The sequence below is a fragment of the Macaca fascicularis genome, chromosome 1 (genome assembly GCF_037993035.2).
Source record: "Macaca fascicularis isolate 582-1 chromosome 1, T2T-MFA8v1.1".
NCBI lineage: Eukaryota > Metazoa > Chordata > Mammalia > Primates > Cercopithecidae > Macaca > Macaca fascicularis.
The window spans coordinates 232426299-232449696 of NC_088375.1; the positions used below are offsets into that span (position 1 = coordinate 232426299).

At 63.6% G+C, this 23398-nt stretch overlaps 1 protein-coding gene across 4 annotated transcripts in view; it reads left to right on the top strand.

Moving 5' to 3' along the window:
* Positions 1 to 23398, top strand: part of MORN1 (MORN repeat containing 1) — a 72429-nt gene that overhangs the window by 45351 nt on the left and 3680 nt on the right. For all 4 annotated transcript variants that reach the window (XM_005545012.4, XM_065531066.1, XM_045388219.3 and 1 more), the window contains 2 exons: positions 11174 to 11307; positions 11476 to 11555. In XM_005545012.4, the coding sequence (XP_005545069.3) occupies positions 11174 to 11307; positions 11476 to 11555 (214 nt within the window). The remainder of the gene's footprint in view (positions 1 to 11173; positions 11308 to 11475; positions 11556 to 23398) is intronic.

Here is a 23398-nt window from a genome sequence, read left to right on the forward strand (position 1 = left end):
CCTGCACAGGTGAGCATGCGTGTCTGCACAGGTGCGTGTGTGCATGTGTGTGCATCTGTGCAGGTGCACATGTGCACGTGTGCATGCCTGCACAGGTGCATGTGTGCATGCAGGTGCATGTGTATGCCTACACAGGTGCATGTGTGCGTGCGGGTGCGTGTGTATGCCTGCGCGGGTGCGTGTGTATGCCTGCGCAGGTGCGTGTGTGGGGGGAGATGTGCGTGCGTGTGCACTCACTGGCTCTGCCAGGGCCCGTGGGCAGCGACTCCCCAGCAGGCAGGAGCAGATGCAGCACCCAGGATCGCATCTGAAAAAAACCGGGGTTCCCTGGAGAAGCAGCAGATCCGGGCTGGGGCAGGATGGAGGAATTTCCCCCATGGAGGGCAGAGGGAGGAGGAGTCAGCTCCCCATGCAGACGCCCCACCACCCTCACGGAGCCATCACGGTAGACTCCACTGGTACTGGATCAGTGAAAATCCTGCCCCACCCGGTAGCGTGGGCTGAGCAGACCACAGCGTCGCATCCATTCCTTTCCTGCCAACGATGCGTAACCCAGGTCTCTCTGTGATGAGACCTCAGACAAGGCCACACGGGGGAACCTTCCCTGAAAGGCCTGGCCTGGAAGCTTCAAAGACGCCAGGACCATGGCAGTCAGGGAAAGGCCCAGGAATGTTCCGGACCGACGGAGACTGAAGACACAATGACAGCTCTCTCCAATGTGTGGTCCCAGGCTGATCTCCTTCCTGTGAGGGACATCACTGGGCCATGGGAAAGCCCGGGCTGGGGTCTGACCCTGAGGCGTGCCCTGCCCCAGGACGACTGTGCTGGGTTATGTGAGGTGAAAAACTTCCTGGTTTGTAAAATGCACTCAAGGACGTGGAGTGAGAAACAAATTCAGCAACGAGGCCAGGCGCGGTGGCTCACATATGTAATCCCAGCACTTTGGGAGGCCGAGGCGGGCAGATCATGAGGTCAGGAGATCGAGACCATCCTGGCTAACATGGTGAGACCCCATCTCTACTGAAAACACAAAACTTAGCCAGGCGTGGTGGCAGGTGCCTGTAGTCCCAGGTACTTGGGAGGCTGAGGCAGGAGAATAGCGTGAACCCGGGAGGCGGAGCTTGCAGTGAGCCGAGATCGCGCCACTGCACTCCAACCTGGGCCACAGAGCGAGACTCCGTCTCAAAAAAAAAAAAAAAAAAAACGGACTTTCAGACGGCCCAGGCAGGGAAAACATTCTTTGTACTCTACCTGTGACTTTTCTGTAAATGTTTGATTAAACATTTACCCCAAAATGGAAAATACCAGTGCACTCTGCACACAGGGCAGCAAGGGAGTGACGGAGGCGGCGGGGGCCGAGCAGGAGCCTCGAGGCCGCAGCAGCCGCGCAGTCCACCCCCTGCCCCGCAGTCAGAATCTAACCCTGAGGCCATCGGGAGCATGGCACGGGCAGCCACAGCGGGGAAGGCACCTGTGTGGCCCCATCCCCCGCACCGAGACCGTGGGGCCAGCAGCTGGCTTGGGGTGCTGATCCTCCCGCCCCAGCCTCCCAGCACTTCAGAACATTCCTGGGCCTTTCCCAGGCTGCTGGGGCCCTGGCATCTTTGAAGCTTCCAGGCCAGGCCTTTCAGGGAAGGTTCCCCGTGTGGCTTTGAGGTCTCATCACAGATGGAGGCTGCATCTCCGGCAGACATGGAAAAGGGGAGACAAGATAGAACCCATGGGCTTGGGGCGTGTGAGCTCGGGGTGTGTGTCATAGAGATAAGAGGAAACATCCGTGTGTGCGTGTATGTGTGTGGCCTCATACACGCGGCTGTGTGTGTGCTTCTGCTCTCCCCTGGCGGGGCCTGTGAGCAGCGACACTGCTGGTGTGAGCTTGGCTGGCGTGGGCACCTGGGCACCTGGGGTCAGAGCTGCTCACTGCAGCCTGGCCCTAGGCCCTCGGCACAGTTTCTGTTCCTCGAGGAGGCCCTCGGACACAGAGCCCCTATGTTGCCAGCTAGGGTGCCTTCATCTCCATCTCTGGTCAGCCGCAATGCTGCTGGCAGCCTGTGTCCACTGGCGAGGGGCAGGTGCTGGGGTTGGCCCTCTGAGCGGCCTGAGGGTCCAGCTGGCAGGGCAAAGGGTCTCCTGGTGCAGAGCCTGGCCCTTGTTGTTCAGAGCCACGTAGGGTGAGCCCGAGGCTCTCCAAGGAGGACGGAGGCGAGGCAAGTGCCCCGAATTGTCCTGTGTCCCCCAACAAGGCTGGCCCACGCTCGGCCGCCAACAGGGAGCAGCGGGGGAGTGCGTGGCTGCTGCCCCAGCAGGTGGCAGGTGGTGGGTGTGCAGGCCTGGCCCTGGCCCGGTGGAAGGAATGGGTTGGAGGTGCCAGGGGCAGACACAGACCCTGAGTGTGGCAGCCTGAGGACCGCCTGTGCCTGTGCGAGGGTGCGGGTGCATGTGGCCACCCATGAGTACAGAGCGTGAGGACACGTAGATCCCTCCCGGCGGCTGACACTGTCTTCGTTCCTCTCATTTGGTACCAACAGAGAGATGGTGATGCTCCCTCTGGCAGAATTCTGCATTTGGGGACTTGGCATTTGCTGCTGGAAGGTGGAGGTGGCCCCCCAGGACCTCCGTGGCCAGCTTCAGCCCTGCCCCAGGCTCTGCAGGTGGCCGTTGTGGCTCATACAGCCCGCAAGTTGGCACAGCGCTCCCCCTTTCCCTTCCCACTGGGGCGGCTGGGCCCTATCTGTGCAGCGCAGGGACAAGGCCCCCAGGGACGGAGGCCGGAGCAGGCCAGGGTCATCACGCTTGCCCCGAGAGGCCAGCAGGGACCAGCGTGTCCTTTGCACAGCCCGGCCCACGTGGGATCCCTGTCCAGAGGAACTGCTGTCTGTGCAGTCCCCACCCCTGGCGTCCTCACCAGCGTCGGCCTTAGGGCTCCTGCACCCCCCACCCTGTCCCCCAGGCCTTTCCCAGCCCCGCAGCATGCTGCTGGTCTCTGGGCCTTCCTGCTCCCCCAGTGAGAGTGTGGCCCTGTGGGGGACGCTCGGGGCCAGCTCGCCACACCGCCTTGTCGAGCGTGCTCACTGGAGCTTCTGGGGAGCAGGTGCCCGGCTTCAGAACCACGTCTCAACCTGCCCTGCAGATCCCTCCCAGGCCCACCGGCCCCTCGTGCCCGGCCACACCCAGCCCTCAGGTGATGCTGCTCTGGCAAGAAGAGCCCCTAAGGCCACCTGAGGGCAGTGCCCCTGAACGTCCTCCTCAGCCGTGACTGCGGGGACGCACGTTCTCTGCTGGCCTGATTCTGGTGGGTCTGGACCAGGCCCTCCCACACTCCTTTCTCTCCTGCTCCAGATGGGAAAGGCGGCCGATGGCCGGGAAGGGGGTCCTAGGGAAGCTGGCCCACCCCCACCCCACCCTGCCCCTGGCCCCAGCCCCACCTCAGTCACCCTCACAGCTGGGCCTGCTGGTAGCAGGGGGGGCCTGCGGGAATCCCGCCCAGCAGACACGGGACCACGGTTTCCTCCATTCTCTTCCAGAAGAATAGGGGGCCATGGATTCTACACCGTTTTGCTAAAAGAAGTCCAAACCCCAAGCCAGAGGTGGACGCCACGGTGTTTAGAAGCCTCGGGAGGCAGCCAGTCCCCGGGAGAGCTGGCCTCTGCGGTTGCGCCTCCTCCTGCTTCCCTGTGAAGCTGCTTCCACGGCTCCACGAGGCCTCTGTCTGAGGGCCCAGGACAGCCATGGCAGGGTGGCTCCTGGCCTGTCCTCCCCAGGAGAGCTTCAGAACAGCTCCTGAGAACACAGTGGGGATGAGGACAGCCCTGAGGACAGCAGCCGCGGGAGCCGTGGACCTTGTCCAGGCCCCCAGGCCCGAGTCTCAGTCCTCAGGGGGCCGCTTCTGCTCAGCACAGCACCCCCAGAGGATCAGGAGCAAGATGAGGGGCGTGATCCCGTTCCCACCTGGCCGGAACGGCACCTGCCTGACCCCAGCAGGGCTGGTGCCCCGCAGCGTTGTGTCCAGGGCCCAGCCGGCTCTGCCAGCTGCACAGACAGCTCTGTGGGGGGCTCCTGGAGGCGAGGAATGGGCAGGCACGGAGACAGCCCAGAGCAGTCCTGTCTTGGCAGCTTTGCCAGCAGACGCGCCCGCACGTCCCAGAAGCAGGTCTGAAGGCAGCAGTGGAGAAACAGCATCGTGCTGGCGAAACGCGCAGGAGCAGCCGCGACCGATCAGGCCCCGGGAGCTCCGGAGCATCCTTTATTTTCTGAACATTCAGGAAGGTTGGAGGCTACTGGAGACGGAGGCTTAGGGTCAAGCACATTTTCTTTTTTTTTTTTTTTTTTTTTTTTTTGAGGCGGAGTCTCGCTCTGTCACCCAGGCTGGAGTGCCGTGGCACGATCTCGGCTCACTGCAAGCTCCGCCTCCCGGGTTCCCACCATTCTCCTGCCTCAGCCTCCCGAGTAGCTGGGACTACAGGCGCCGCCACCACGCCCGGCTAATTTTTTTGTATTTTTAGTGGAGACGGGGTTTCATTGTGTTAGCCAGGATGGTCTCGATCTCCTGACCTCGTGATCTGCCCGTCTCGGCCTCCCAAAGTGCTGGGATTACAGGCTTGAGCCACCGCGCCTGGCCGGGTCAAGCACATTTTCTATGCCTCAGGAAAGGCGCGGAGCTGGCGCGGAGCCACACCTGTGATCCCAGCACTTCGGGAGGCTGAGGCGGGAGGATTGATTGAACTCAGGAGTTCAAGGCCAGCCTGGGCCGCATAGGGAGGCCTTCTCTATGATTAAATAAAAATATTTAAAAAGGCAAAGGAAAGACCAGCATGGGTTCCTTCTCGGTGACAGTGCCAGGGCCCACGCTGGCTCTGCTGAGGGAGGCCAGGCACGGTGGTGGCCCAGCCTACACCTCCCCGTGGCTCTTGGGTGGCTCGGGTCAGTGGAGCCATATCTGAGGTGTGGGAGGTGAGGAGGGTGAGGGGGGAGAGGACGAAGCCCGGGGCTGGGGACAGCAGGGGAGTCTGACAGGCCCCCGTGTGACTCGTGTCCCCCCGCGTATTCCCGCTGACTTCTCCAGGCCCTGCCCTGCGTCTCTAATGAGCCACACTTCTCGGCTGACTGGCCGACTCCTAAAGACTAATGCCCTGTGTCTGGTCACCTCCGAATGAGACTGTTCTCATCCCCTTAGGGCCAATAACGTTTTATTTTTTGAATCCACTTACATGAAATCAACGTTTCTGCTTCGGCCTTCCCTCCCCCGGCCAGGTCCTGGGCCTGCTGCGGCCGCTCTTGGGGCTGGCCTGGCCCGAGCAGCCTTGTTGATTCCGGCAGTGTCCCCGCCTGCTGCCTGGTGCCCTACACAGGTGACTAGGGAGTCTAATTGAGTCCGCCGTAAAAAGATAATGAATTGGCATCCCCTCCAGAGCGGTCGAGCTGCCCGATCCCGTCCCGCGCTGGCTCTCAGCCTCTCGGTTCCTGAGGCCCCCTTGAGGTCGTACGGTGACCTTTATCTTGCTTATAAAGTCGTAATTGATGTAATTAAAACTGGCATAAAGGCTTTGGAAGTCACTCCTGAGAGCTGGGCATGGGCACGCCTGCTGGGAGCCCCGCCTCAGTGGGTCGGCCTGGCCGGGAGGTGATGAGCATGGCCTTGGGTCAGGGAGTGCCCCAGACACTGCCAGGGACCCTCAGTCTCCGCCATGAGTGGTTCCTCTGGGGCCCGTGGAGCCCAGAGTTTGATGAGCTGATGCGTCTGTCACAGAATTTGTCTCCCTGAGCCTTGGAGTGAGGCCCACTCAGGCTGGCGGGCGCCACTCAGACGGGGAAGAGAGGGTCTCCACTGACAGTGGGCACTGTGCTGTCTGAAGGCGGCTCTGCACCTCAGCTTTTCGAGTTTAATGCCTTTGGGGGGCACTCGCCATCAGACTTTTATTCTTTTCTTTATTTCTTTTTTTCTTTTTTTTTTTTTTTTAAGAGGGAGTCTCACCCTGTGGCCAGGCTGGAGTGCAGTGGTGCGATCTCAGCTCACTGCAACCTCTGCCTCCCGGGTTCAAGCGATTCTCGTGCCTCAGCCTCCTGAGTAGCTGGAACTACATGCACGCACCACCACACCCAGCTAATTTTTGTATTTTTAGTAGAGATGGGGTTTCACTGTGTTGGCCAGGATGGTCTCAATCTCCTGACCTCCTGATCTGCCCACTTTGACCTCCAAAATGCTGGGATTACAGGCGTGAGCCACTGCGCCCGGCCCCTTTTAGCCTTTTCTTTTCGGTGGTTTGGCCTAATGGGAGCAAATTTGCAGACGGGGGCACAAGCAGGACGATGCCCAGGAAGGGGGTGATGTTGGGGGGCAGCTACACTGTGACTAGCAAGTTGGCTCAGCCGGGCACCTGGCCATCGCACAGTCAGCAGCATGCCCAGGACCAGTTGGGGAGTGCTGGGGACAAGACAGGGAAGTGGGCTCTGCTGGGACAGATCCACAAAGGGGAAGCTGGGCAGCAGGCAACAGGCGGGACACAGCAGGGCTAGGAGAGGCTCTGTCGGGAGGGGCCACCAGACCAAGGCAGTGTGGGGACCAGGACGGAAGGGTGAGGCCAGCCTGCACCAGACAAGCAGCAATGCCAGGGCCAGAGGGGCTGGGTGGAGATGGGCAAGGAAGAGAGAGAGGACTGGAGGACAGCCCGCGTCATGGCCTCGTGGCTGGTATCATGGTCTACACTATGGGGCCCATGTTTTGGCTTCTGTGGCAGCCCTCACCATGGCCTATGTGGTGGCCTGTGTGGTGGCCACAGGTCGTGGTCTTTGTATGGTAGCTTGTGTGGCCCCACGTCATGGCCTGTGTGGCAGCCTGTGTGGCCACCCTTGCCATGGCCTATGTGGCAACCCGCATCATGCGGTGGCTCGTATGGCAGCCTGTGTGGCAGCCTGTATGGCGTCCTGTGTGGCAGCCCAACATCATGGCCTGTGTGGTGGCCTGCGTGGCGGCCCTCATCGTGGCCTGTGTGGTGGCCTGCGTGGCGGCCCTCATCGTGGCCTGTGTGGTGGCCTGCGTGGCGGCCCTCATCGTGGCCTGTGTGGTGGCCTGCGTGGAGGCCCTCATCGTGGCCTGTGTGGTGGCCTGCGTGGCGGCCCTCATCGTGGCCTGTGTGGTGGCCTGCGTGGCGGCCCTCATCGTGGCCTGTGTGGTGGCCTGCGTGGCGGCCCTCATCGTGGCCTGTGTGGTGGCCTGCGTGGCGGACCTCATCGTGGCCTGTGTGGTGGCCTGTGTGGCGGCCCTCATCGTGGCCTGTGTGGTGGCCTGTGTGGCGGCCCTCATCGTGGCCTGTGTGGTGGCTCACATCATGGCCTGTGCTCACATTACAGGAAAAGCCTCTGGCCATGTGGAGCTGGTGAGTGACAAGGTCTACCTGCTGCCTTGAGTCCTTCATGTGCTGGAGACAAACAGTGGGTGACAGGACCAGGGGTGCTGGAGGCCTAGGGAACCACTGCAGTCCTTCGAGCCACAGATGATGGCCCAAACCCCAGGACTGCAGCCATGGAGGTGCCCCCAAGGAGGATCTGAGAAGTTTGGGGAGACTTGTGTGGGCGGAGGGGTGTCATGGAGTGAGGGGAGGAGTCAGTGACCAGCGGGAGGGCAGGCCCCTCACCAAGGGGAGGCTGAGCTGGAGGAGGGACTCAGCTCTGCTCTGGTGTCTGCAGGGTGTGGGATGCGCAGTACACAGCATGAGGGGACTGCTGGCTGCCAGGGCTGGGTGTGTGGCCCCTGAGGAGGCAGGTGAGGGGTCATCTGGCTGAACGTGGTGCTTGTGTCCATGGCAAGCAAGGTGACCGCCCAAAGGGGTCTGAACAGAAGAGAGGCCAGCCTGCCCCAGGGACAGCAGCCTCCGAGGTCCCCTGGGGCCCAGGGGCAGGAGGAAACAGGGCCTGTGGGTACAGTGGCCATCTGTAGCCGATGACACTGGGGGACAAGTAGGGGCTCAGGCCAGGGCTACCCTGATGTCAGCAGCAGAGCCCAGGCGCAGCCTTGGAAAATCTGCCTCTTCAGCAAACGCAGAGAAGTCGTGCGGCGGGGGTGCCCGCTTCTGCCCAGAGGGTGCCCTGAACAGGAGCAGCCAAGTGGATTCCAAACCTTGCTCCACAGAGAGCAGCCCCACAGGACACTTTGGCTGGGCCTTCCTGTGCCCTCGTTTTCTTTAGGGGATGTGCAAGCTTGTGTAGCATTTCTGGCCCAGCATCAGGCAGGGGCCAGGCCGGGCTGAGCTCCGGGCCCTTGGCAGGGGAGGGACTGACCTGGCTTCCGTGTGAGGGTCCCGTGTAAACAATGGACTGAAGGGCGAGGGGGACCCAGGAGTTGGGCTTCAGCTGAGGGCAGTGCCAGTGACTTGGTGGGAGACACTGGGGCCTGGCGGGGGTGTGGCAGGGCAGTGGGCAGCCTTGGGGGTCCAAGCACAGATACGTTTTGAAGGCAGCCTTGATGTCAGCCTTGTTGCTGCAGCTGCAGTAATTGTGGGTGCATAGGATATGGGGCAGGGGCAACTGGAGGCTGACCCCAAACTTTCAGCTTGAGCACCTGGGGGGTGTGGTGCCAACCTCGGGGAAGGCAGTCACAGCCAGGCCCCGGGGGCCGCTGCGGTCAGCCTGCAGCCCCGACTCGGGGAGTGCATGGCAGAGGTGGACCTCTGTCTCTCATGGCCAGGCAGCCCCCCAGCGTGGCAGCAGAAGGCCCTCCGAGGGCCTGTGCCATGTGGCGGTCAGAGCCTGAGGGAGGGGGAGGTGACATCCAGAAGAAAGAGACACAGTGTGGGCTCCTGGATCCAGATGTGCTGGGATCTAGAAGGCTCCTCCGAGCTCAAGGCTGTGGACAACACCCCCCTTCCGCTTTTCACTATTTCTCGTTTCTCTTGCTTGCAACAAAAGCGTCTTGGCCAACCCAGAGGGCCTCCTCTTCACTCTCGGACAGGGACCACACATAGGGGTCTGCCTGAACCTCCAGGGAACCCCCCGTGTCAAACCCACATGGGCTCAAGGAACCCGGCTTTACAGGCCCTGGTGTCCTCTGTCTTCTTCCTGCTGAACTGAAAGCCGTTAGTTTCTGTTTGTGCTGCGCAGGGAGGCCTCCCTTTACCCGGCTGAGCCTTGGCTGCTTATCAGCCAGGGGCAGTCACGACAGAGCCTTTACTCTGAGGAGAGCGGGGATGTTGTGAGAACCTGCCTGAAGGCGCCTGGCACTAGCCCTTGTGATCACCAGGCAAAGGAGGCTCTTCCAACAGCTTGGCCGGAACCCCCAGCCTCAGCGATGCAGACACCCTCCAGGCTCCAGGTGGATGGATGTTTATTTACACACCAGGAATGCCTGCTGGGCTTCTACAAATACATTTTCCAATCTCCCACCTTGCCCCCGGAAATGGCACGTGGCAGGTGAGGTCTAAAGCCCCCGCCATCGTGTGAACCACGCATCCTCGGGGCTCAGGATCTGGGCCCGCTCTGGAGCAGTCACCTTGCCGAGGGGGAGGGCGTCCGCATGATCAGGATACAGAGCTGGCGTCTTTATTGCCCAGGGGGTGTCGATAAAAGACGCAGTCCAAGTTAGCTCCAGTGCAGTCCACGTGGAAACCATCGGTGCGTTAAGAATGGAAATTATGCCATCAGCAGTGCAGCTCCCAGCCATCGCCCCGGACGTAAATAGTGCCGGGCCAGCAAAAGCTGCTGGGAGAAGGATGTCGGTTAAAGAGTGTCCTTGCAGAGGGTAGACTTTCTCTCTATAATGCACCATAATGATTAAATTAAGACACCTCCGAGAGAGATAATTCTCCCACCTGTAATTTGGAGACACTTCTGAGGCTGGCTCTCCTCAGCGTCTCTGTCGATCCCTACAGAAGTTGGGCTCCGGGAAAGGGGTGTTAATGCCTCCATCCCCAAGGTCCTATCCAGTGCCCTCCACTCACTCAGAGCCCCACGGAGGCGGCTGCCCCAGGGCCCCACATGAGGGTTCTGCCTCCTGGGATCCGGCCACAAATGAAACTGAGCCCAAACAGACCTGGCCTCCTGTGCACCCCTCAGCAGCCCCTGACTCCTCCTTCCCTCCTGGGCACTGTCCTGGCTCCACCCTTCTATCCACCCTGGAGCTGGCTCTCTTCTGTTTTTTGATGGTGTCACTGCCTGGTGGGGACACTTGTTTGTGGCCCTAAAGCCACCACACCAGCCCCTGCCTCCCTCTCAGAACTCCCCCATCCAGCCAACTCTGGAGCCGACCTTCAGCCCTCACCACATCCCATGGCCTCCTGCTAGCACCTCCTACCAGTGGTGTGTGCAAGGGGAGGGCCCTCGGGCCAGGGACGTCAGGAGAGCCCCAGCTGCCGGTGGGAGAGTGGGTTCTGATGTGTATGTGTGTGTGGAGGGGCTGCACTGAAGTTATCTCCTTCAGGCTCAGCCACTGAGCGTCCTTGTAAAAGACACAGCAGGGTAGGCCCTGGGGGCTGTAGCTCCATCTGTTCGTGGGCGGATCCAAAGGGAAGCCCCCATACCTCACACCCTGGGATCCTGGGAGAGGGGCTGAAGAAAGCTAGGATGGGCAAGGGTCTGCAGGGGTCCCACTGAGGGATGCACAGGCCGAGCCCGCCCACAGCCTCCTCCGATGCCCGAGGACTTAGGGTCTGCTGCCACTTGGAGGGACTAGCAGCCGCCCCCGGTTTCTCCCCTCCACGCTGGTGGAGAACGGGGCCCGATGCCAGGCCCATCTCGACACATCACTGGAGCAGAACCGTCTTCCTCCTCATGCTACACTCAGAGGAGGGCACGTGGCTATGCTGCTGAGCACCGGCCTCTCTGGCCAGGGTCCGAGGCCCGGCCCTACCCTGGAAGCGATGCCTCGGCTGGCAGGGGGCTGCAGATGGGAGAGCCTTCCTGCCACAGAACACTGGGCTCCCAGGTGCTGGGGTGGACTCAGAAGGGAATGGGGGTGTCACGGGGCCGTGGATACGAAGGACCCCCACCTCCACTGTCGGTGGCCAGAGGGAGCACCCAGGAGGGACAGTCCCTGCCCCCTGACCTGCCCCCACCAAGACGGCATCGCTGCTGACATCTGTGCCCGCTGCCCTGGCCAGAGCCACACTTCAGCACAGCCATGCGGGGCTCCCTCTGTCTCCGCCGCGAGCCCCTCACAGGGCCTTTCTTCATTCTGTCTCCTTAGCCGGGGGACACACGCCCCATTGTCCCGGGGCCTGTCGGCGAGTGGATCAGGGCTGTGCCGAGTTCACCGATGTCCTACTGGGGCCGCCCCCGCCCGGGTACCACCCCTTCCTGTTCCTGGACAGCCTCCACAAGGTGGGTGCCCACCGGGGGGCGGAGAGGCCACCCCACATCACTCAGACGGTCCCTGCCCACCCACCACCTCAACACCCAGGCCACGTGTGCCCGGGGGGTTTCAAGCAGAGCTCCTGGGCCCCCCTTCTGAGCCTCTCCCTCTCCCCTCCTCCTGCCCAATCCTTCTAGAAGGCAGGCAGCAGATCCAGAGGCGGCTTGTACCCCGGGGGGACACCACCCACTGCACAGGAGCCGCCTGGAGGCAGCAGGTAGGAGTGTCCCACCCCACTGGCAGGCATTTGGAGGGTCAGCTCTGGCCTCCTCATCAGCTGGGCCAGGAGGACGGGGAAGGCCCAGGGGAGCCAAGGACCTGGTCTGAGAAGGCAGTGAGCCTCCACGGGCCTCGCTTCAGGGAGCCCCCAACCAGGGTCTCGAAGGGCTGACAGCTGCCCTGTGACTTGCCTGGGCTGGTACGAAGTGGGCGGAGCTGGAGCCGGTCCATCTGCTTTGATCACTACAACCCCCAGACCGTCGGGTAGACCAGACTGTGGGCACGTGGAGGCAGAGAGGCAGGAGGAGCCCGGGGACTCCCAGAGGAAGGCGGCTGGTGGCCAGGGTTCAGGGCAGTGGTCTAAGGGGACTCTGTGAGCTGGAGGACAGGAGCGGGACCAGGTGCACATCATGGCACGTGCAAGTGGGGACACCGTGGGGGTTTGTGGTCGTCACATCTCACCATCCTGGGCCTGGCAGTGCTACGGGCACAGCACATGCAGGGCCATAACCGGCTGGTTCTACTGGGAGGAAACTGGGGCTCGGGGCCCAGCGACAACTTCCACCTCAGGTCAGGACTCTGTCTACAAACTGGAGGCAGCTGCGCACTGGGCTGGGCTAGGCTGGGCTGGGCTGGGCTAGGGAGGCCCCCGCTGATGTGCCCTGGGGACCCATCCCTCCTGGCCTGAGCCCGAGGACACAGTGGCTTGTCCCACCAACCCTCACCTGGCCCCGCAGGCTGTGGAGGAGCTGCTGGGTTGCTCACAGAGTGACCAGCACCCGTCCCGCTCCCACCCGCCTGCCAGGCACTCGCTCTTTTTTTTTTTTTCTTTTGAGATGGAGTCTTGCTCTGTTACCTGCCCAGGCTGGAGTACAGTGGCATGATCTCGGCTCACTGCAAGCTCTGCCTCCCGGTTCACGCCATTCTCCTGCCTCAGCCTCTCAAGTAGCCGGAACTACAGGCTCCTGCAACCACACTCGGATAATTTTTTTTTTTTTTTGTAATTTTAGTAGAGACAGGGTTTCACCGTGTTAGCCAGGATGGTCTCAATCTCCTGACCTCGTGATCCGCCCGCCTTGGCCTCCCAAAGTGCTGGGATTACAGGCGTGAGCCACTGCACCCGGCCCAGGCACCTGCTCTTGTTTTCTTGGGTGGAAGCTGTGACGTTTGGGATTCCTGATTGGGGCAAAACATTCTGGTGACGTGGTGCACAGACCCTGCAGGAAAAATCACCTGCTCTTGAGAGACATGGGTCCTCCTGGGACAGGGTTGGCACCGGGGGCCTTGGGCAAGGCAGGTGGGTGGAGAACCAGACCCCTGCAGTGGCCACAGAAGGGCTTTAGGGGCAGAGGAGGGCTCCAGGTATCCCCAGCGCCCGCCTGGGACCAACACGGGGTATCGGGCCCTTGAGACCTCCCGTGCCTCTGCCCATCCAGCAAACAGAAGTGGATGTGAGTGTGAGTGTGAGTGTGAATGTGCCGGGGCCGCCTCCTGCTTCCACGGGGAGGGGGGGCGGGTATGGAAGTAGCCAAGGCAGCGAGCACAGGCCCAGTGGTGGAGCTCCAGGGAAGGGGTCTGGCGAGGTGGGAGGAGGGTCTGCTGCAGCCCCCTGCAGTGAGGCCCCTCGTGGGGGACGCTCGGGGGCTGCCAAGGCGCTGGCACTGGCAGGCCTTTGATGCCACTCACCCATGGGGGCGGCGCCGCCCTCCGTCTAGCTCTGAGTCATGGTTTGTGAATTAAATATGAAACTCGCTTTGTACGATAACTTGAGAAGCAGAGACTAAAAAATAGCCAAGCTCCTGCAGGCGCGGGGGCCCCGTTTGCCCAGCGACTCGGCCGTGGGAGCATCTGCGAGAGCCAAAAGCTGAGACACTCTGAGAGTCACTCCCACAGACACGCACCGACCCACACGCCCAGGGCAGCATCTCCACTTCGTTCCATGACCGTGGCAGCCTCAGCGCCGAGTGTGATGTTGAAACGTCTTATTTCAGCAAACAGGCTTTCGCTCTTTTCCACCTGAGAGAACGGAGGGGTCGGCGTCTCCTCCCAGCCTGGGCTGCGCCCACAAAGCGCTCGCACTGCCCTCAGGTGCCGTATCTTTGAACTAGGATTGTTACAATCCCAGGACGACGTGGCCGCTGAGTTGGAGTGTTCAGTGTTAAAATGATGTCGTCTCTTCGGGACACACATTTGTGACCAGCAGCCGATTCCCCTGCCTCCTGCCGGCTCCACGGCCACACGGCTAGGGCCCTCCCATTGTGTTGGGGCAGGCGTCCCAAAACGAGGCCTGCTCCCTGCAGGGAGCCCCGGCTCTCCGTGCAGCTGGGCTTACGTCTTCTGGGTACGGAAACCCTGGGGAGTCTTACCGATCGCGAACTCGCCATGAGCTCTGCCGGCTCCTGGAGTGAGTACCCAGCATGCAGCTGAAGGGCCGCACATTTGCTGGCCTCTCCGCCATGGATCCTGGGGCGGCAGTGGCTCAGAGACAAACCTGGGCCTGTGCCTCTCGTCCTCGCCGAAGCCTGGCTTCCCTGCCCCCGCCAGCGGGTCATTGCAGCCACGTGATCCCTTACTACCCTCGAACCTGCTGCCCCCCCACCCAGAGGCCTTCAACTGTGGCTGACCAGGGCGTCGACCTCACGACCTCTTCCAGGGCCTGCCCGGCTCTGTCCCTGCGGAAGCCCCCCACAACCCATCTGGGTGTTTGTGCGACGGCCCCCTCTTAGGAAAGAGTGGGGGACCCTGCCTGAGGCCCCCCCGCTGTTGCCCCCGTGCCTTCTGCCTGCTGTGCGGTGAGGAAGAAGCGCCTGTCCCTCTGGTGTGGGTCCCAGCTTCCTGAACCAGCGTCCAGACCTGTCTCTGGGCCCAAAGAGCCCACTTGTCAGAATTCTGAGAAAGCCATTCTTTCCAGCAGCCAACCTGGCTCTGGCAAATCCAAAGCCCTCGAACACTCAGTCGGCTGCGTCCGGTTTGCATTTAAGGAACCCTCACTGTGTCGTGGCCGAGTGGTTCCAGGCAGGGTCCCCAGCCCGTGCCAGGCACAGGGGAGGGCTCACTGTCAGCAGGCAGGGCCGGGCAGGGCGGGGCGGGGCTGGAGGAGTGGAAGCTCCTGGCACCTTTGGGTCTGCCGCTTCTGACTGACACGCTTGTGAATGGGGTGGAGAAGGGCAGGGGCTGCGGCCGGCTCTCAGCGCATCCTTGGGCTCCAGCCTCAGCAGCAGAACCTTGAGCAGGGATCCTGCCGCTAGCACCCTGGAGTCCCAGGAGACCCCTCAGGTCCGAGACCTCCCTCGGGTCCCCCCCCAGTGTGGCCCTGTGACTGACAACTTTGTTCTGCACCAGCCGTGGCCCCTACCCTGGCACGGTCCTGTATTGTTCCAGCGTCTCCAGGGCCGAGGCCACTCCCTGCACTCACCAGCTGTCCCCAGTTGCCATCGCCGGGGACCCCCTTTCCGTAATGGGGAGGCTGCTTCAGGAGCTGGGCCCGGGGCTGACCTGGCTGCTGGGTCCCAGCTGGCATCCCCACTGCTGGGCACAGAGGATGTGGGGCCAGCCCAGGTCCTGCTCGGCGCGCCCACCGGCCAGCATAATTACGCACCAGGAGCATCTCCAGGCCGGAGACCGACGCTCACTGCACTTCCTGCCTGGAACGTTCTGGCCACCCCCAGTCACCCCCCCACCCCACTCAACATGTGGCCACCTTTTTATCCTTCCTAAGGACCCCAACAATGCCAGATTCCTGGGTTCCGTTTCTTTATAGTCCCGCTCTCCAGTTCCAGAGCAAGTCCCTTGGGGGACCCGTGGGGGTTGGCCAGAGGTCAGTTGGGTGAAGACTTGGAGGCACCCTCATAGGCAGCCTGGTGGGCTGCACCCCATGGAGGTCACGGAACCCAGCCCAGCCCCCGATAGAGCTTGGCCCCTCGAGGCACACAAGGCGCAACCTGGGGGCCCCTCTGAGACCCCGGGGTCCTGGCTTCGGCTCCTCCCCTCGTCTCCCCACAAAGCCCCAAAGCCTCACTCCCTCATGGAGGTTTTCACCCCCTCCCAGAATCCCGGCAGGAGCTAACAAAGGGGCCTCCCGGCTGTTCCAAATCTGGAGCCACAGACGGGATTCTGCAGTGTGGACAACAGGAGACTGAGACGGGAGTGTGACCCCTTCCATGTCCGGACACCAGGTCGCGCCCTCCTGGCCCCCAACCTGGGCCTGTGCCGGAGGCCTGCTGTGCCCCCGACAGCGCCACCTATTCCCCCATCATAGAAGCCCAGGTCCTAGCGGCCCGCATGGGGCCGGTGAATGGGAGAAGCAGTGAGTCTGGGCCAGGGGTCCCCCATCCCACTGGAAGGATCTGAGTGTGGACCAAGGGCAGGCAGCATTCCCTCGGGCGCTGGAGTCTGTGAGCCGTGGTCAGGGTGGTCGGGCTGTGCTCACCAGGGTGTGCTGAGACTGGGGCTCTGGGGGAGCCCATCTGTCCCTCAAAACAGCCGCATCTGTGTCCCCTTCGTGCAGCTGCACAACAGGAGCTTCTCTCAACATCCACTGGGTGACGCCAGTGCCCTCAGGAGGACAGGCAGCCCCTCTGGGCACCTGGTGAGCACCGGGGCGCCTGGTGCACTCCCCACCCGGTGGCCCCTCAAAGCCCACATCAGAGCCTGTCACCGTCATCCAGGAGGCTCCAAACAATAGAAATGACTGAAAAAAAAAAAGGACAAAGATGAAGAGTGACACACCAGCCTGTAATTTTGGGAGAGGCGTGCGTGGAAGAGGCGCAGCAGCCGGAGAGGCGCAGCAGCCGGAGAGGCGCAGCAGCGGGAGAGGCGCAGCAGCCGGAGAGGCGCAGCAGCGGGAGCGGGAGAGGCGCAGCAGCGGGAGAGGCGCAGCAGCCGGAGAGGCGCAGCAGCGGGAGCGGGAGAGGCGCAGCAGCGGGAGAGGCGCAGCAGCGGGAGCGGGAGAGGCGCAGCAGCGGGAGAGGCGCAGCAGCGGGAGAGGCGCAGCAGCGGGAGAGGCGCAGCAGCGGGAGCGGGAGAGGCGCAGCAGCGGGAGAGGCGCAGCAGCGGGAGAGGCGCAGCAGCCGGAGAGGCGCAGCAGCGGGAGCGGGAGAGGCGCAGCAGCGGGAGCGGGAGAGGCGCAGCAGCGGGAGAGGCGCAGCAGCGGGAGCGGGAGAGGCGCAGCAGCCGGAGAGGCGCAGCAGCCGGAGAGGCGCAGCAGCGGGAGCGGGAGAGGTGCAGCAGCCGGAGAGGCGCAGCAGCGGGAGCGGGAGAGGCGCAGCAGCGGGAGAGGCGCAGCAGCGGGAGCGGGAGAGGCGCAGCAGCGGGAGAGGCGCAGCAGCGGGAGCGGGAGAGGCGCAGCAGCCGGAGAGGCGCAGCAGCGGGAGCGGGAGAGGCGCAGCAGCGGGAGAGGCGCAGCAGCGGGAGCGGGAGAGGCGCAGCAGCCGGAGAGGCGCAGCAGCGGGAGCGGGAGAGGCGCAGCAGCGGGAGAGGCGCAGCAGCGGGAGCGGGAGAGGCGCAGCAGCCGGAGAGGCGCAGCAGCCGGAGAGGCGCAGCAGCGGGAGAGGCGCAGCAGCGGGAGCGGGAGAGGCGCAGCAGCCGGAGAGGCGCAGCAGCGGGAGCGGGAGAGGCGCAGCAGCGGGAGAGGCGCAGCAGCGGGAGCGGGAGAGGCGCAGCAGCGGGAGAGGCGCAGCAGCCGGAGAGGCGCAGCAGCGGGAGCGGGAGAGGCGCAGCAGCCGGAGAGGCGCAGCAGCGGGAGCGGGAGAGGCGCAGCAGCGGGAGCGGGAGAGGCGCAGCAGCGGGAGAGGCGCAGCAGCGGGAGCGGGAGAGGCGCAGCAGCCGGAGAGGCGCAGCAGCCGGAGAGGCGCAGCAGCGGGAGCGGGAGAGGCGCAGCAGCGGGAGAGGCGCAGCAGCGGGAGCGGGAGAGGCGCAGCAGCCGGAGAGGCGCAGCAGCCGGAGAGGCGCAGCAGCGGGAGCGGGAGAGGTGCAGCAGCCGGAGAGGCGCAGCAGCGGGAGCGGGAGAGGCGCAGCAGCGGGAGAGGCGCAGCAGCGGGAGCGGGAGAGGCGCAGCAGCGGGAGAGGCGCAGCAGCGGGAGCGGGAGAGGCGCAGCAGCGGGAGAGGCGCAGCAGCCGGAGAGGCGCAGCAGCGGGAGCGGGAGAGGCGCAGCAGCCAGAGAGGCGCAGCAGCGGGAGCGGGAGAGGCGCAGCAGCGGGAGCGGGAGAGGCGCAGCAGCGGGAGAGGCGCAGCAGCGGGAGCGGGAGAGGCGCAGCAGCCGGAGAGGCGCAGCAGCGGGAGCGGGAGAGGCGCAGCAGCGGGAGCGGGAGAGGCGCAGCAGCGGGAGAGGCGCAGCAGCGGGAGCGGGAGAGGCGCAGCAGCCGGAGAGGCGCAGCAGCCGGAGAGGCGCAGCAGCGGGAGCGGGAGAGGCGCAGCAGCGGGAGAGGCGCAGCAGCCGGAGAGGCGCAGCAGCGGGAGCGGGAGAGGCGCAGCAGCCGGAGAGGCGCAGCAGCGGGAGCGGGAGAGGCGCAGCAGCCGGAGAGGCGCAGCAGCGGGAGCGGGAGAGGCGCAGCAGCGGGAGAGGCGCAGCAGCGGGAGCGGGAGAGGCGCAGCAGCGGGAGAGGCACAGCAGCCGGAGAGGCGCAGCAGCGGGAGCGGGAGAGGCGCAGCAGCCGGAGAGGCGCAGCAGCGGGAGCGGGAGAGGCGCAGCAGCGGGAGAGGCGCAGCAGCCGGAGAGGCGCAGCAGCGGGAGCGGGAGAGGCGCAGCAGCGGGAGAGGCGCAGCAGCCGGAGAGGCGCAGCAGCGGGAGCGGGAGAGGCGCAGCAGCGGGAGCGGGAGAGGCGCAGCAGCGGGAGCGGGAGAGGCGCAGCAGCGGGAGCGGGAGAGGCGCAGCAGCGGATGAGGCGCAGCAGCGGATGAGGCGCAGCAGCGGGTTTCAATTTACATAAGAAGCACGGCCCACGCGGGAGAAGCATGTGCGTTTGTTATGACTCTCAGGCAGGATCCTGCAAAGCCTTCTTTGCTCCCTAAAATAGGCAGAGGAAAGAGGGGCCAACGTTCCTTCACAAGCTGTGCCCCAAGGGAAGCCTGGTTTTTGTGGGCACAGAAGCCATGTCTGCCCTCCCAGAGCCCAGCCAGGGCCACCAGGACCCCCGCAGGTACGCTCTGACCCTCTGAAGCCCTCCAGGGCCTGGTCACCCTTTGTGCAGGGTGGCCAGAAAGGAGGGTCCTGCTGCAAGGGCCCTGCAGACATAGCCAGAGGCCGAGGCCCAGCACCTGCCTGCCAGGGCACCCTCAACTGCCCCAGCACGTCCAAGGATGTCAGGGAGCCCTGGGGAGGAGCCCCACCCCCCCCCTGCGGCCACGTGGGGCAGAGTCCAGGCCTGGAGGGCCACGGCTGCCCTGACTCATGCTGTTCTGGCAGGCTGACAGGGAGAGGTGCTGACCGGGAGAGGTCCCGAGGTGCTGACCGGGAGAGGGGTCCCGACTGGCTCTGGAGAGGCTGCACGAGGGGCTCCTGCGCCATCCGCTGAACCTGGCTCCTAACTCGCTGCCTCACCACGTGCCCCATGTCCACCTGGGGCCGAACCCCAGCTTGTGGGAGGGGAGACAGCGTGGATGGGATGGCCCTCCCTGTAGTGGGCGGTAGACGCAGACCAGACATGAGGGCCCCGCACGTGCCCACCGCCTGCTGCCCTGGGAGGGGACGCGTTTCTGAGAGGGCCTCTGGCTGCATTCCTGCAGAGACATTCCAGGCGTGTTACGGAATTCCACAAAAGGACAAAGCCCTGTCAGTTCCTAAAAGATGTGAAATTATGTCAGCTGCAGAAGAGGGACTCGGTTTGATCAACGTGGCCGTGATTTTGCCCAGCCACACAGGAGAATTCCACAGGAATGGTGGGGGTGGTGCTGGCCCCAGAAATCCTAATTCCATGCTTCATGATAGGAAAATGCGGCCACCCGAGCCCCATCGGCCCGGGACGGGGTCCATCCGCCCGACCACAGACACGGGCGTGCGCGGAGACCTTGTGTGTCATTGCTCACTGGTGGCTGTCGGCATCCAAGCCCCTCCTCCCTCCTCAGCTCCAAGAAAAATGGGCTTAATTAAGACTTCTGTGATTAGTCATTTAATCAGTCATTAGGCCAACACAGATGGAATCAATTAATTTTTTTTTACTTGAAAAGATTGTGGAAGCTCCACAGCCCACAGAGCCCCTTCCTGGCACCATCGCCAGTGACCGTGGAGCGTCCCACACAGGCCTTCATCCCCTTTGAAAGGCCATCGGTGGGGACAGGCACCTGGGCTCCTCACCTGTCCCAGGCCCAGAGGATGCAGGACACCGACCCGTTCCTCCCTCATCTGCCACGAAGAGGTGACAGGAGCCAGGAGAATGGCCTTGGAGCCAGCAGCCACCACTGGTGCCCAGAGACACGTGAGGCAAGAGCCTGGCCATGCACCGGGCCTGGCGGGGTTGGCTGGGTCTGAATAGGGACAGGACTTGGGGTGGCAACGTGTCCTTTCTCTGAGCGTGAGTCCGGGCCAGCACCCTGTGGCCAGTTAGGTGCAGGCCTGGCCAGCAAAGCAGCCTGTGATTCGCAGCCCAGGTGGGGAGGCCCGTGCCACCAGCTTGCCCGGCCGAGGGGTGCGGATGGAGGAAGCACAGAGAAGCCCAGCAACCACCCCCACCCCGGCCCCAAGATGGACAAATAGAAAATTCCCACGGGCACAAGCCAGGGGTCCCACCTCACCCGCAGCTCCCCCCAGTCCTCTCCTGGGCACGCTGGTCTCCGCCATAAACACACGGACACAGCCCAGCAGCCCAGCCTGCCCCTTGGCCTGAGTCTGGCCTGCTCACTGCTGGTGCCATCTCTGAGCATTCTTGCCAGTGCCTCCTCCACACTGCACCTGCACGGGGCCCAGCCCAGTGGGGCCTTGGAGAACACGATCTGGAATAGACTCTCAACAGACCCAAAGGGGCCCGCATGATGCGGTGGCAACTCTGGTCTCCTCGGCTCACCTGCTCACCCGCTCACCCTCCCCTAGGGCTCTGCCTCCTCTCTGGGCCTTGCCACCTGCTGACCCCGCAGCCAGGAGGTCCCACTCAGCCCAGCCCCTCCATCCCCAGGGAAGGTGCCCAGGGGATGCCCTGGCCAGTGGGTCTCAGCCTGCACCTGGCTGTGGTCCTCATGGGATCTGGCCCCGGGGTGGGGGATTGGTGTCCAGCAGGCTGGGGGCTGGGCCCACAGGGATGAGAGCTCCCAGGACAATGGGGTGGGCTGCGGGGAGGGCACCGGGCAGCCGGGGGCACCAGGGTCCTCAGTAGGCAGCACCAGGCGCCCTGGCCCCACTGCTGGAAGCACCTCCAAGTGGGAGTTCAGCCACGAGAGAAAGGGATTGACTGGGTTCTTCTTTAGAAACTTTTTTTTTTTCTGAGACAGAGTCTCACTCTGTCACCCAGGCTGGAGTGCAGTGGCCCGATCTCAGCTCACTGCAAGCTCCATCTCCTGGGTTCACGCCATTCTCCTGCCTCAGCCTCCCAAGCAGCTGGGACTACAGGTGCCCGCCACCGCGCCCAGCTAATTTTTTTGTATTTCACCATGTTAGCCAGGATGGTCTCGATCTCCTGACCTCGTGATCCGCCCGCCACGGCCTCCCAAAGTTCTGGGATTACAGGCAAGAGCCACTGCACCCAGCCTAGAAACTTTTAAAGGTTGAAAAACGAGCCCTGTCTTGTCCAAGCAGGGATACTAAACCAAAGCAGGTGTGAGGGCCAGGCGGGAACGGCTGGGCCCGCGGATGTGCCCAGCGCTCAGGGGGATGTGCAATGATAGCCCCACAGCAGACGGCGGGGTTGGGGCAGGGCAGCTGTTAACTCTTCGCACGCCCGCACCGGCAAGTGCCCCCAGGTGAACAGGCTCCCCCAAACAGAGAACACCCCTCAGGCTTTCCAAGGCCTGAAGCTGACCGCCCACTGGGGACAGGGCACCTGGGGGTCTGTGGCGGTTGCCTCCCCAAGGCCTGGGGCCAAGAATCCAAACTCTGATCTTCGACCTGGGAAAGCAGTCATCTCCCCGGGTGCAGAGGCCTGCGGTGCAGAGGGGCCTCCCCGGGAGGGCTCCCCTGGCAACGTGGCCCCCAGTTCCTCAGCGCAGGCCAGGGGCACGAGGCCTCCGTGGTGCCGGCATGTTCTCCAGGGGCTCCACGGGGCAGGACACACAGACTGTGCTCTGGGAGAGGAGCCGGGGCTGGCGTCTGCACCCGTCTGTGTCTGTGCCTGGGGCTGTTACAGAAAGCCCTGGCCCGTGGCTCTCATTTCTTGGGGATACTAAGGAGGTGACAGCGGCTTCCAAGCTGGCCCCAGATCTGCGGCCAAGGGTCCTGATTTTCGGACTTTCACAGGGGCTCCCGGGGCTGTAGAAAACCCTAGGGTGTGGCTCCTGCGCAGCAGGTGGGGAAGCCTGGGCCCTTCTCTGAGAGTCACACCCCCACCTCCAGGTGACAGATTCCTCCTGATTGTGTCTTGCTTGGCTCTTGCCTCACCAGCTCCCGGCACATCCTGGTGGCTCTAGAGGCCACGTGGAACCCCAGAGCTGGGCAAAGGCTCCTGCCCCTTGTCACCAGGATCTGCCTGGACTCTCTGACTCCCAGGCATGACCCCTGACGGCTCCAGTGGGCGCCCTTCTCCAGGAGCCGGGACACCAGGCCAGGCTGCAGGAAGGGGTCCCCTGGGCCTCACACCCTGGCCATGAACTGCCGTCCCTGGCCTGGCAGCAGACTGGCCTCAGGTCCAGCTCTAACTTCATGCCCAGGTCAGGGCACGCCAAAGCCATGCATGAGGAACATGTCCACGTCATAGACTGGAAGACTGAGGACAGCAAAGGCCGAGCCCAGGCCCGAAGGAGCGGGTCTGGGTAGACAGGGTCAAGGGCTACAGGCTGCCAGAGGTCCCTTGCTTGGGCCTGCACTCGGCCAAGGCCTCTCTGACGCCGCTCCCTGGAGCTCTGCTTGGGGCTCGCTGCTGTCTGCACAGAACCCTGTGAGGAGCTCCTCCGGGGACCTCTTGGCTTCTCGGAGCATCTGGCCTGGGAAGGTGCGGTGAGGGGGGCTGCCAAGGCCAGGAGCTCACTCGGTGACGCCGAGATGCAATGCAGGGCCTCGGGAAAAGCAGCCCTTACCCGCCAGGGTGGCCAGTTCGGCCGACAGGCCACTCTGGTCACTGCCAGAGGCACAGGCAAGAGGAGGGAGCCGGGCGCAGCACCTGTTGGCCTTGCAGAGGTGGTTGCCTGCCCACCATGCCTGTCCCTCCTCACGGCCCTCCACCTGCGCCGCCGTCCACCTCATCTCCTGTCTGTGCTTCTAAAAGCCACAGAGGCCACTCGCAACCGGCTACAGCCTCTGGACTTGGGGTCGGCAATGGAGCCTCTGCGGCCTGGACGCCGCTCACTGTGTTTCTGTGTTTCTGTGTTTCTGTGTGAGCGTTGGTGTGTCCAGAGCACGCGTCCGCGGGGGCAACACAGGCCTCAGACGTTCAGCGCTGCAGAACGGCCACACATAGACCCTGGGTGAGGCCCGGACTGCTGTGTCTTCACCCGGGTCCCCAGACACTGACCCCGCCGGGGAGGCCGAGACTGCCAGGCCGATGCCGGGCCAGACCTCCGCAGGTCAGGAGGGAGCAGGATGTGTCTGTGCGGTGGTGGCAGCTGCTGCCTCGGGCAGAACTGGCAGGAAACGGCGCCGGGTGGTGCGGACTCACTGGGGCCTCCAGTGTCAGGGCCGTCATGGCCAGCGACTGAGGGACAGGAATGAGGGGCTGGCACCCACGTGAAGGTGCAGTCCCAGGCACGCAGTGGGCGCCCAGACG